Source organism: Bos javanicus, chromosome 1, assembly GCF_032452875.1.
Source record: "Bos javanicus breed banteng chromosome 1, ARS-OSU_banteng_1.0, whole genome shotgun sequence".
Lineage (NCBI taxonomy): Eukaryota > Metazoa > Chordata > Mammalia > Artiodactyla > Bovidae > Bos > Bos javanicus.
This window is the reverse complement of record NC_083868.1, coordinates 125,336,130-125,348,392: the sequence shown is the minus strand read 5'-3', so window position 1 is coordinate 125,348,392 and position 12,263 is coordinate 125,336,130. Positions and strand designations below refer to the sequence as shown.

The 12,263-nt window shown below is 40.1% G+C and overlaps 1 protein-coding gene across 2 annotated transcripts in view; it reads right to left on the bottom strand.

Moving 5' to 3' along the window:
• SLC9A9 (solute carrier family 9 member A9) overlaps positions 1-12,263 on the bottom strand; it is a 669,138-nt gene that overhangs the window by 219,200 nt on the left and 437,675 nt on the right. For both annotated transcript variants that reach the window (XM_061419306.1, XM_061419316.1), the window contains exon 12: positions 1,706-1,859. In XM_061419306.1, the coding sequence (XP_061275290.1) occupies positions 1,706-1,859 (154 nt within the window). The remainder of the gene's footprint in view (positions 1-1,705; positions 1,860-12,263) is intronic.

The window sequence follows — 12,263 nt, the reverse complement described above, 5'->3', positions numbered from 1 at the left end:
GAAAGCTGTGGTACATATACACAATGGAGTATTACTCAGCCATTAAAAAGAATACATTTGAATCGGTTCTAATGAGGTGGATGAAACTGGAGCCTATTATACAGAGTGAAGTAAGCCAGAAGGAAAAACATAAATACATTATACTAACGCATATATATGGAATTTAGAAAGATGGTAACAATAACCCGGTGTACGAGACAGCAAAAGAGACACTGATGTATAGAACAGTCTTATGGACTCTGTGGGAGAGGGAGAGGGTGGGAAGATGTGGGAGAATGGCAATGAAACATGTAAAATATCATGTAGGAAACGAGTTACCAGTCCAGGTTCGATGCATGATGCTAGATGCTTGGGGCTGGTGCACTGGGACGGCCCAGAGGGATGATATGGGGAGGGAGGAGGGAGGAGGGTTCGGGATGGGGAACACATGTATACCTGTGGCGGATTCATTTTGATATTTGGCAAAACTAATACAATTATGTAAAGTTTAAAAATAAAATAAAATTGGAAGAATAAAAAAAAAAAAAAAAAAGATTGTAGAAAATAAAATAGTAAGCCACTTAAAAAAAAAAAAAAATAAAAAAAAATAAAGATAAGCTTTTTATCCTAAACTCGTTAGTCCTGCTCTTGCATCTATTTGTCAAGTGGGTAGAAATCTGTTAGTAAAGGCTTAACAAAAGAAATATATGTGTGTTTATTATATCCAGCTAATTTTTCATGTACCAATTATTTATTCAATTCTTCTATGTGCCAGGCACTACACTGGTGCTGGAATAACAGAGTCCTTGGTCTGAAAATAATCTTCTTGGAAGCCCCTTCCCAGTCAGACGAATCTTATCCTGTCGGATGTGATGGGTATGGATTTGCCTCACAGAGAATAGGGGGGACCAGGGAGGGGCTGCAGGATCATCAAGGTGTATGACTTTGGGAAATAAAATGTGATTTACGTAAAGCACTGTTACATTCTGGCATGTGAAAATGAGGATCCAGGTCAAAGAAACACTTAAATAAAGACAAGAGCATTTTACAACAGATTTGTCCCTTTACGCAGTTGCCACAAGCTATTCATTTTTCATCATATCGTCTACTACCTGCATCTTTCGGGTTCATAGCAATCATCTTCCAAGCACTGCTTATTGAACGGCCCCTGACTGAAGCCTTGACCCCATTTTCCTTTGAGAAGTTGTCTAATCTGTGTTTATAGCATCCCTCTGGCTAAACATATGGCTGAATAATCAAACACACTTGAGCATTTCCTGTGTCCTCAGTTCTATCCTAAGTGCTATAGGAATTAAAAACAAAACACTTTTTCCTTCGTATCACAGCCTTTTCTGTATAAATTGCATTTTATCATAAGTATCTTGAAGACAAGACTGGTGTCTTACTCATTTTTGTCAACTCCACAGCATATCACATCGTATTCAATAAATCTGGTTGAATGGAAGAACTCATAGATAAAGACAGTCACTTCTAGGGACGGTAGACTGTGAACAGACATCATCCTGAGATTTCTAGAACTCTTGGTAAAGTCAGTTCTGTTGGTGATCAGTCATATTGTTTCACCTTGTCATTGAAGGTTGACTTGACCCCAGGGAAAGTAAATGCACACACAGGCCACTGTACTCTTGGCCAGTCAGCAACATCTGAAACGGAACAGCACAATCATACCTCATAGTCATTTCCTTTGTTAAGCAGCGTCACCCACCTGATCTGAAGCCAAGTCAGCATGGGAGTTGTTCCTCCTCCGAATATCCAGACTGTGAAGAACACGAGGAGCAGCGTGGTGGTAAACATCATTTGCTTCGGCTGAGATTCTGTGTTCCGAATAGCTAAGGCAAAGGCTATTGCTCCTCGCAAACCTTACAGAGAAACACCAAAGGAAGGAGAGTAAACATCTATACAAGTGTCATTCTCATTTCATTGAATTTATATTTACCATTTACTGACAAACACAACTTCTTTTTAAAATTAAACTTTTAATTTTGAGATAACTGTAGACTCACCTGTAGTTGTAAGAAATAATAGGGACTTACTGCGTGCCTGTTCCCCATTTCCTCCCCAAAGACAACGTCTTGCAAAACTCAAGTAACAACATCACAACCAGGATTTTGACACTGATACAGGCAAGATTCAGTACATTCCCATCACTGTAAAGATCCCTCATGTTACCCGCTTTTCTCCCACAAACTTTCTCCTTAACATCTGGCAACCATTAATCCATTCTCCTTTTCTAGAATTTTGCCATTTCGAGAATTTTATATAAATGGAATTGTAAAGTAGGTAGCCTTTTGGAATTGGCCTTTTTTTTCACCCAGCATAACTCCCTGGATACTCATCCAGGTGGTCAAATGTGTCAATAGTTCGTTTCTTTTCACTGTTGAGTGGTAAGTATTTCCATGGTATACATGTTCCACAGTTTGTTTAACTGTTAAAGACCGTCTGGGTAGTTCCTCGTCTTGGCTGTTACAAAAAAGGCTGCTGTGTATGTGAACATAAGTTTTCAACTCTCTGAGATGAATTCCCAGGAACAATCACTGAGTTATATGGTATTTGCATGGTTTTAAAAGAAATTGCCAAACTTTTCTAGAAGGACACTACCATTTTACATTCTCATCAGCAATATATAAGTCATCCAGTTTCTCTGCATCCTCATCAGCCTTTAGTGTTGTCTCTGTTTTAAATTTTAGTCATTCTGATAGCTTATAGGGATTGTAATTTCCATTTGCCTAATGGAATTTAATATTTTATTCTTGTTTTTAATTTATTTTTAATTGGAGGATGATTGCTTTACATCATTGAGTTGGTTTCTGCCATACATCAACATGAATCAGCTGTAGGTATATACATGTTCCCCACCCCATCTTGGGTATTGAATATTTTTTAATGTGCTCATTTGTTATCTGTATACCTGCTCAGGTGAAATGGCTCTTTGTGTCTTTATCTCATTTTCTCATTGAATTGTTGGATTTTTTGATTGTGAAATTTTGAGAGTTCTTTATATATTCTAGATAATAGTCTTCTGTTGGCTATATAGTTTGCAAATATTTCCTCCCACTTTGTAGCTTTCTATTGATGACCTTTAATCTGTTGATGTTTCTTTTTATGAATCATCTATCTGCAGTCAAGTCTATGAACTACTAGCTCAGCAGGTAAAGAATCCGTCTGCAATGCAGGAGCCCCCGGTTTGATTCCTGGGTTGGGGAAGAGCCCTGGAGAAGGGATAGGCTATTAAAAGATGTTTACTCCTTGGAAGGAAAGTTATGACCAACCTAGACAATAGATTAAAAAGCAGAGACATTACTCGGCCAACAAAGGTCCGTCTAGTCAAGGCTATGGTTTTTCCAGTGGTCATGCATGGATGTGAGAGTTGGACTATAAAGAAAGCTGAGCACTGACAAATTGATGCTTTTGAACTGTTGGTGTTGGAGAAGACTCTTGAGAGTCCCTTGGACTGCAAGGACATCCAACCAGTCCTAAAGGAGATCAGTCCTGAGTGTTCATTGGAAGGACTGATGTTAAAGCTGAACTCCAATACTTTGGCCATGTGATGCAAAGAGTTGACTCATTTGAAAAGACCCTGATGCTGGGAAAGATTGCGGGCAGGAGGAGAAGGGGACGACAGAGGATGAGACGGTTGGCTGGCATCACTGATTCAATGGACATGAGTTTGGGTAAACTCCAGGAGTTGGTGATGGACAGGCAGGCCTGGCGTGCTGCAGTCCATGGGGTTGGAAAGAATCGGACATGACTGAATGACTGAACTGAACTGAACCCACTCTAGTATTCTTGGTCTTCCCTAGTGGCTTAGACAGTAAAGAATCTGCCTGTAATGCAGGAGACCTGGGTTCAATCCCTGGGCTGGGAAGACCTCCTGGAGGAGGGCATGGCAATCCACTCCAGTATTCTTGGCTGGAGAATCCCATGGACAGAGGAGCCTGGTAGGCTACAGTCCATGGAGTCGCAAAGACTCAGACATGACTAAGCACAGCACTGGAAACTCTATATCAGCTCTAGGTCTCAAAGATTTTTCCTTATGTTTTAAATTTTTTTCTAAAGTTACATAGCTTTATATTTTACATTTAAGTCTATGCTCATTTTAAGTTAATTTTGGCATAAGTGGTGAGTTTTAGGTTGAGAGTCTTTTTTTTCTTTTCTTTTCTTGTCCATGGATATTTAATTGCTCTATTGAATTGCTTTTGTACCCTTTTCAAAAATCAGTTCTGCGGATTTGTTGGCTTGATTCCTAGGTTCTCTATTTTGTTCCATTGATCTGTGTGTCTACTCCTATTCTGATGGTATACTGTCATGATTATTGTAGGTATATGGTAGGACTTGATATCAGGTAGAGTGATTCTTATTTTTCATTTTCAAAATTATTTTAAATACTCTACCATGCAATTAAAAAAATATTGTATGTATTTACCAAAAAAAGTCTTTCTGGGCACACATAATTTTTGGAAAAATCAAATGTGTTAGACAACAAGGAAAACCAAGCTTATGGATCATTGAAAATGAGTAAATAATTAAATCACATTTAAGAATTCTTCCAGCCTGAGAATGTACTTTTACAAAGTCTGTAATCTGAACTGACATATTAAAATTTGATTTTTTGCTTCATTTTTCCTCTTTAATAATAATATGCTAATTGAATTTTTATGAATCCACATTAAATATACTTGTGAGAGGTTACAGAAGATTAAATGTGAAAATTTCAAATCAAAATGGGATGGTATTATAAAAACAGATGTAGACTTTGAAGAGTAAATAAAAGTACAAGTAGTAAAATAAAAAATGTTAAAATGGAAAATCTGTCTTGGGTAACACAAGACTTATAAGAGATTTACAGGCTCTGTAATACCATGTAATAGGGCAAATAAACATTTATAATGACAGCAAGTCAAATGTAGTGATTTTGTTACTTTTATAGGAAGGTTAAGTTACATACATAATATTTTAATGGTCTATTTTTTAAAGTATTTATTGTATCATCTAGATTTCTAAATTTCTAAATCTGTATTCATACATTAAAAGACTTTTAGAAATTGGATACAGGATAGGATGAGGAAAACTGTAACTATCTTGGTTTTTATCCTTGGGTTCCCAACTTAACATAATACTCCTTTCTTATCTCCATGCTGAGTATATACAAGAGACAAGTGGCATAACACAAGATTCAGGGAATTAGACTAGAGAGACTTAATATATTTTTGCCTGAAACAAGGAAGCCTCAGAAAGAGAGAGGAACATGCACTCTGATTATAAAATTACCTTCAAGGAACAAAATGTAATGGAAGAAGAAAATTATTCTAAATCTCCATGTAGACAAGGAAATGGCCTGAAGATAAGGAAGATAACATTTGAAGTAGGTATTAATAAAAAAAGTTCTAATACATCAGAAATTCTCAACACTTATATGGCTATATTCAAGAAGAAAGGTTCCCCATCAGAGATGTTCATTCATTGAGACCCAGCTGGGAAGAAGAGAGTGAAGATATTAATAACCCTTCTTACTGGAGAATATTTCAATAATGTTCTCTCCAGGAAATACAAATGGTGTCATTAGGGAATGAGAACAGAAGCAAACAGTTTTGCAACAGCCTTCTATATCTGAGGAGAAAATTTATAGGTTAAGGTAAAGCTCCTAACAGTGTTTAATTAGGACAAGATTGGAGATGAAAGGTGGTATTTTTGTTTTCTTTCTCTCAAGCTCCTATTGCCAGAAATGTCCACAAAAAGGCATTACCCTAAATGAAGTGGTGTGTGTTAGAAATATTGAAGTGATGAGAATCTAAGTATTTGTTTTCATTTTATTGAATATTTGTGTATATGTATATGTGTATTTGTTTGGGTTTTGTTCTATTTTGTTTTGGTTTTACTCTGAATTTTGTGATAAAGAAACAAATAGAGACTGGAATAAAGGTTAAAACTTGCTATATCACACTTATTGTAAATGTTTCATGTTAGTTATCAAGGACAAGGAAGAACGTAATCATTTATCTTCCTAAAATTGCTATTATGTTAAACTAGCACAACTAGGCTCTTAAATCTAAATTATCTATACCTGAGCAGTTCTTGATCCAAAGATATACTCAAAAATATATGTTATTCTGACTTCTAAAATATCTGTACTCTATACATAAAACTATATTTCCAGGGGATGCAATGTAGAGATCTCATAAAGAAAAAAAAAAAAATTCAGCCACTGTCTTGTATTTATATTTGTGACATACTAAGAAGAGTTGGTGATGGACAGGGACACCTGGCGTGCTGTGGTTCATGGGGTCGCAAAGAGTCAGACACGACTGAGTGACTGAACTGAACTGAACTGAAGAAACAACTCCAAGATGGCTCTATAAGAGAAGGTCTTTTCCATATAATGACCACCTAAAAGGTGTGTCACGTTTTGCTGTGCACGTTGCAAATATGGCCCATACCACATATGAGATGGGGGATTCTGCAGTGGCTCAGTGGTAAAGAATCCACCTCCAATGTAGGAGATGCCGGTTGGATCTCTGGTTTGGGAAGATGCCCTGGAGAAGGAAATGGCAACCCACTCCAGTATTCTTGCCTGGGAAATCCCATGAACAGAGGAGCCTGGGGGGCTACAATCCATGGGGTCACAAAAGAGTCAGACACAACTGAGTGACTAAACAACAACAACACATGAGATGACTTGGTGGCAGGGGAAGCACGGAACTGAGAAAGGTGAGGTCACTAAGTGGACAAAGTGAAGCTCATTTAGAACATTAGATGGGAATGGCTATCTATATCTCACTCATCCTTTGTGATTGCCAAAGTTACTGATCACACATTTAGAGCCTAGACAATTGTCAAATCAATGGTCACTCATCGCTTCATTCAATACATACATGTCTTAGTGTCTTAGTCTGACATAATAAAATATAATGGTTTGGGTACCTTCAACAATAGAAAATATTTGTCACAGTTGTACAAACCAGAATGTCTACAATCAGGGTGCCAGCATGGCCAGGTTCTAGTGAGAGTTTTCTCTCTGGCTTGCAGAAGGCCACCTGTGTGCCATGCAAGAGCAAGCTCAGTGGTTGTGGTGTCTTTTCCTAGAAGGGTCTTACTTCCGTCATAGGGGCTCTGCTGCTGCTAAGTCGCTTCAGTCGTGTCCAACTCTGTGTGACGCCATAGACCGTAGCCCACCAGGCTCCCCTGTCCCTGGGATTCTCCAGGCAAGAACACTGGAGTGGGTTGCCATTTCCTTCTCCAATGCATGAAAGTGAAAAGTGAAAGTGAAGTCGCTCAGTCGTGTCTGACTCTTAGCGACCCCATGGACTGCAGCCCATCAGGCTCCTCCATCCATGGGATTTTCCAGGCAAGAGTACTGGAGTGGGGTGCCATTGCCTTCTCCAGCATAGGGGCTCTATCTACCCTCATAACCTCATCTAATTGTCTCCCAAAGCCTCTGTCTCCAATTAAATCATATTGGAAGTTAGGGCTTCAATTTATGAATTTGTATGTGTGTGTGCTCAATTGCTTCAGTTGTGTCCAACTCTTTGCAACCCTATGGACTGTAGCCCACCAGGCTCCTCTGTTCATGGGAATCTCCAGGGAAGAATACTGGAGTGGATTGCCATGACGTCCTCCAAGTGATCTTCTGGACCCAGGGATGAACCTGCATCTCCTGCATTGGGCAGGCAGGTTCTTTACCACTAGCGCCACCTGGGAAGGAAACACATTTCAGTCCATAGCAATATGTGCTGATTATCTGCTATTTGGAGGTTCTGGGCACACTTAACTTCTTCACACCATGGATTTGGGAAACAGAGGACTTTAGGATTGAAATAAATTACTTAGGCTACTAGCAAAATACTAGAAATTGAAGATTAGTATTCACTTGGGTGTTTCTTTTAGCAAAACACTCTTTGCAAAGAACACATGTCATTTTGCTTAGAAACCAGGAAATTCTGAACTCATTGTCAGAACCTGTTTTGTTTTGTTTTATGGGTACTTTGACTCTTTGGATTTACTTTTCTTTTTCTCTTTGTTTTGGCCAACTAATTAACATAATTCTATACTTTTGGGGATTGACAGACTCTATCATTTTGTTTTAGATGGGTTTACTGTTCAGAGACTTGACATATTTCACATACTCAGTTGGAAAGTTAGCATCATCTTGGGAAATAAAAGAATTACCTGCAATTAAATGTGGTTTCATTTAAAATTGGCCTCTAAGGGATTCTTATGTTAATTATATTGATGTTCTATTCATAACAATAGAAGACTATTGAACCAAGAAATGCTTTTGGGCAAGGACCCCTACTGCAGAAAATGTGCAGCTTCCTGTTTATTTTCAAACAGCAAAAGTGAAACTTAATCTATTATAAATTTGCAGATGTGTTCTGAACAGGGTGAAGGTCATATACAGCAACATTTAAGTCACAGGAATACAAGTACCCCCGAAGGAGTACTAAAAGTGCAAAGCAACAGTCTAAACCTAAATGTTTATTAAGGACTCACTCTGTGCTACATGTTACCCAAGATAGAGTGGGGGGATGCAATGATGAGGAAGCCTGGGTTCCTGTATTCCAGGGCTCATGGTCCTACAAAAATGACTCTCTTTCAACAGGTTAACTATGACAAAGTGTATCAGATATATGCGTGTGTGCTCAGTCTTGTCCGACTTTTTGTGACCCCATGGACTGTAGCCCACCAGGCTCTTCTATCCATGAAATTTTCCAGGCAAGAATACTGGAGTGGGTTGCCATGCCCTTCTCCAGGGGATCTCCCTGACCCAGGGATTGAACCCCTCATCTCTTGCATCTCCTGCATTGGCAGGCAGATACTTTACCAACAGCACCACCTGGAAAGCCCATCAGATGTATGAAAAGTATGCTTTGCATGTATACCCTGATGAAGAAAAAGATAAGACTGCTAAACTGCATGAGGGCCCAAATTACGTCATTGTCAACAAATGTGCAATGTTTAAGACACTGAATTCAATGGTGGGGTAAAAGAGATCTTTGCATACCTGATTTTCTATACTTGAATCATTTTTCTCCCATTCAAATATTCTCTAGTTCTTTCTTCTATAACTCACCCAAATTTCACCCAATTCTCACTCATCTTCAGAGCTCAGCTGAGCCTCTGATTTCTGCATGAAGCCTCCTCTGAGATCTGGGCCTGGATTAGGCTAACTGACATTCCTAGTACCAGCTGAGATTGGTCTAGGGGATTTAGGACATTACACTGTAACTGGCTGGCTTTGTGTTTATGCAGACACATCAATGCCAAGCACATAAAAGATCAATGAATGGATGAATGTTCTGATTCTTCATGGTTTCAGATTACATGGAAAAATGGAAAAGTGATCGATACCTCTTAGTTTAGTGGAGTGGTCGAGTTTCTGCAAGTTTGGCTTTTGCTATTCTACTATTTATTGGCTCATACTGAGAGTCAAGAGACCTGGAATTTGTTCCGACTTGTCCTGACAGGTTGCATGATCATAAGCAGATTGCCTTATCTGAATCTGTGTTGTTTCATCACTAAATGGAGGTTTTAAGACTAGCTTACGGTCTTTAGTCAGGAGCACACATCACAATCAGCTGTGAAACTTAAACATGTATGAGTCACTCATGCTACTGCCCTAACTCTAGAGATCTGTATCCAGCAGAGAATGAATCAGCTGACATCAAAGACTCCTCTTCCTTCCCTCTGTATCACCTTGGTCCAAGGCCCATCGCCTCACATTCTGACTGTGCCGCTGACTGACTCTCTGGTCTCTTAGCCTCACAGCTTTCACCCTTCCCTCCTTCTAAACTATCAATGTCCCTCTAAACAATTTCCTCAAAATCTAACTTTATGAGGTGGTAATTGTAAGGTATAGTTCGGGCCGAGGCCGAAAAGGAAAGACGACCTCAACAGAAGTAGGCTACCTTTATTCAGGCAAGGAGGGGCGACAGTCGGCCTAATGACCAGGCTGAGTGGCAAGAGGGATTAGGGAGGTTCCATATTTATAGGGAGGTTTGTGGAAGCAATAAGGGAAACGTTAATCAGGCTGGATGTTTTGGGTATTCTTTAGTTGAGATGACATTTGTAGTTGGGCAGGGGTGATAAGTCTTCTGGGCAGGTGTAGGGGGTGGAAGGTTTCCGGACAGGGGGTGATGAGTCTTCTGGGCAGGTGTAAGGGGTGGAAGGTTTCTGGACAGGGGGTGACAAGTCCCAGATAGATGCAACTGGCCTGGAGCATCAGGGTGGGACCTAAAGTCCTGTTTTGTTTTCTTCCAAGTTAGATGACTCAGCAAGGGCCTTTGAGATTGTTGTATTCTTTACTAGGCCCAAAGACTCCTTCAGTAATCTGATCCAGCAACCATAAGTGGTTTCCTACAGCCCATAGAAACCCCTCAATCAGAAATTCAACCCCCTCTTTCCTTGTTTGCCTTCTCTCGTTCACTGAGAGCTTTGCATACCAACAAGGTGGTCTTCTTTCCTTCTCCCCAGAAATAATTGTTATTCTTGCCTCTATGCCATGGGGCTTTCCAGGTGGCTTTGTGATAAAGAACCCCCCTGCCAGTGCAAGAGATGCAGGGGATGCAGATTCATCCCTGGAGTGGATGCAGGAAGATCCCCTGGAGAAGGAAATGACAACCCACTCCAGTATTCTTGTCTGGGAAATCCCATGGTCAGAGGAGCCTGGCGGGTTACAGTCCATGGGGCCTCAAAGAGTTGAGCTTGACAGGGCAACTGAGTATGCACTTTGCAATGATCCTACTGTTAAGCCCATAACTAACTTCTTTCTGCTTCTATACCAACACCATGAAGTTTTTCTGGAATACTCCAGGCCATATTGCTCTCTCTTTCTTAGAAATCCTATAAAACATGTTGTTCATGCCACTCATATTCTTAAATGATAGTCTGAGATGAATCAGTAGTTTAATGTGATCTATTCTTTATTTTCAATTATTAATCTTTTAAAAGGTTGGGATTACAACTTCTTTACGCAGCTTTATATCTCTCATAGTATTCAAAACATGAAACTCAGTGAATGCTTTTGAATTGAATGTTTGCAGTGGCTTTAAACCCTGGAGGTATGAGGTGCTGACATTCTTGTGCGTTTGCATTCATTTGGGCTCCAGGGGGTAGCAGAAAGCAAGGGATAGTTTCTGCCTTAAAGGGGCTTCCAGATTAGTTTAAAAAAGAGGCAAAAAGTAATGTGAAGAAAACAAAAGTAGGGTAAGAAGACAGAAGATGTATTTATGTGAAGTGTCGGAGTTTTCAAGGTGATTAGGAGAGCCACTTGGTTAGGTGACATTTGAGCATAGACCCTAATGAGGGAGAGGCCATGTGTGCATCTGGAAGAAAACACTTCAGGCTCCTGGAACAGTAGGTGCAAAGGCCCTGAGGCAAGGATGTGCCTGATACATTCACATAGCAATATTCACATAGCAACAAAGGGGCTGGTGTGGCTGGAGCAAGATGAATGGGGGGCAAGTTTTGGGGGAGAGTGGAAAGAGATAACATCAAAGAGGTAACTGAGCCAGATCATGCTTGGCTCTTGAACAGCATGACTTTTTAATTTTATTTTGAGATGGAGAACTTCAGGAAGGTTTTCGGCAGGGTCATAATATGACCTATTCTATGCTCAAAATGATCCATCTGGCTCTGAAAAACAGATCTTCAGACTGGAGGCAGAAGGTCAGTGAGAAGGCTGCTGCATAATCCATATGAGAAGTAAAAGTGGATCAGAACAGAATGGTAGTGTTAGGGGAAGGAAGCACACTGATTGAAACCCCCCATCCTGGCCAGGCACCATAGTAACCATTTGCATAAGTTGTTTTATGACAGGAGATCCTGATGAGGAATACAGAACTAATAAGCCACCACCAACCGGAAGAGTTCGGAAAAGGTCGAAAGGAGACACCGCGTGTCCGTCCATTTCTCCGAATCTGAGTGATGTGTGCACCACCAGGAGAGTCTTTGAATTAGAATGATTGGCCAAAGACCACCCAGAAACTAATCCCATCACCATAAAACCCGATACTGCGAGCCACGCGGCAGAGCAGTTCTCCTGGGTTCCCTTACCCTACTGCTCTCCACCCGGGTGCCCTTTCCCAATAAAATCTCTTGTTTTGTCAGTACATGTGTCTTCTCAGACAATTCATTCCAAGTGTTAGACAAGAGCCCATTTTCAGGCCCTGGAAGGGGTCCGCCTTCCTGCAACAGTAGCATCATAAGTGCTGGAATAATGTCAAAGGCTGATGATATTTGCTGATGAGTTGGACAAGGAGTATGAGAAG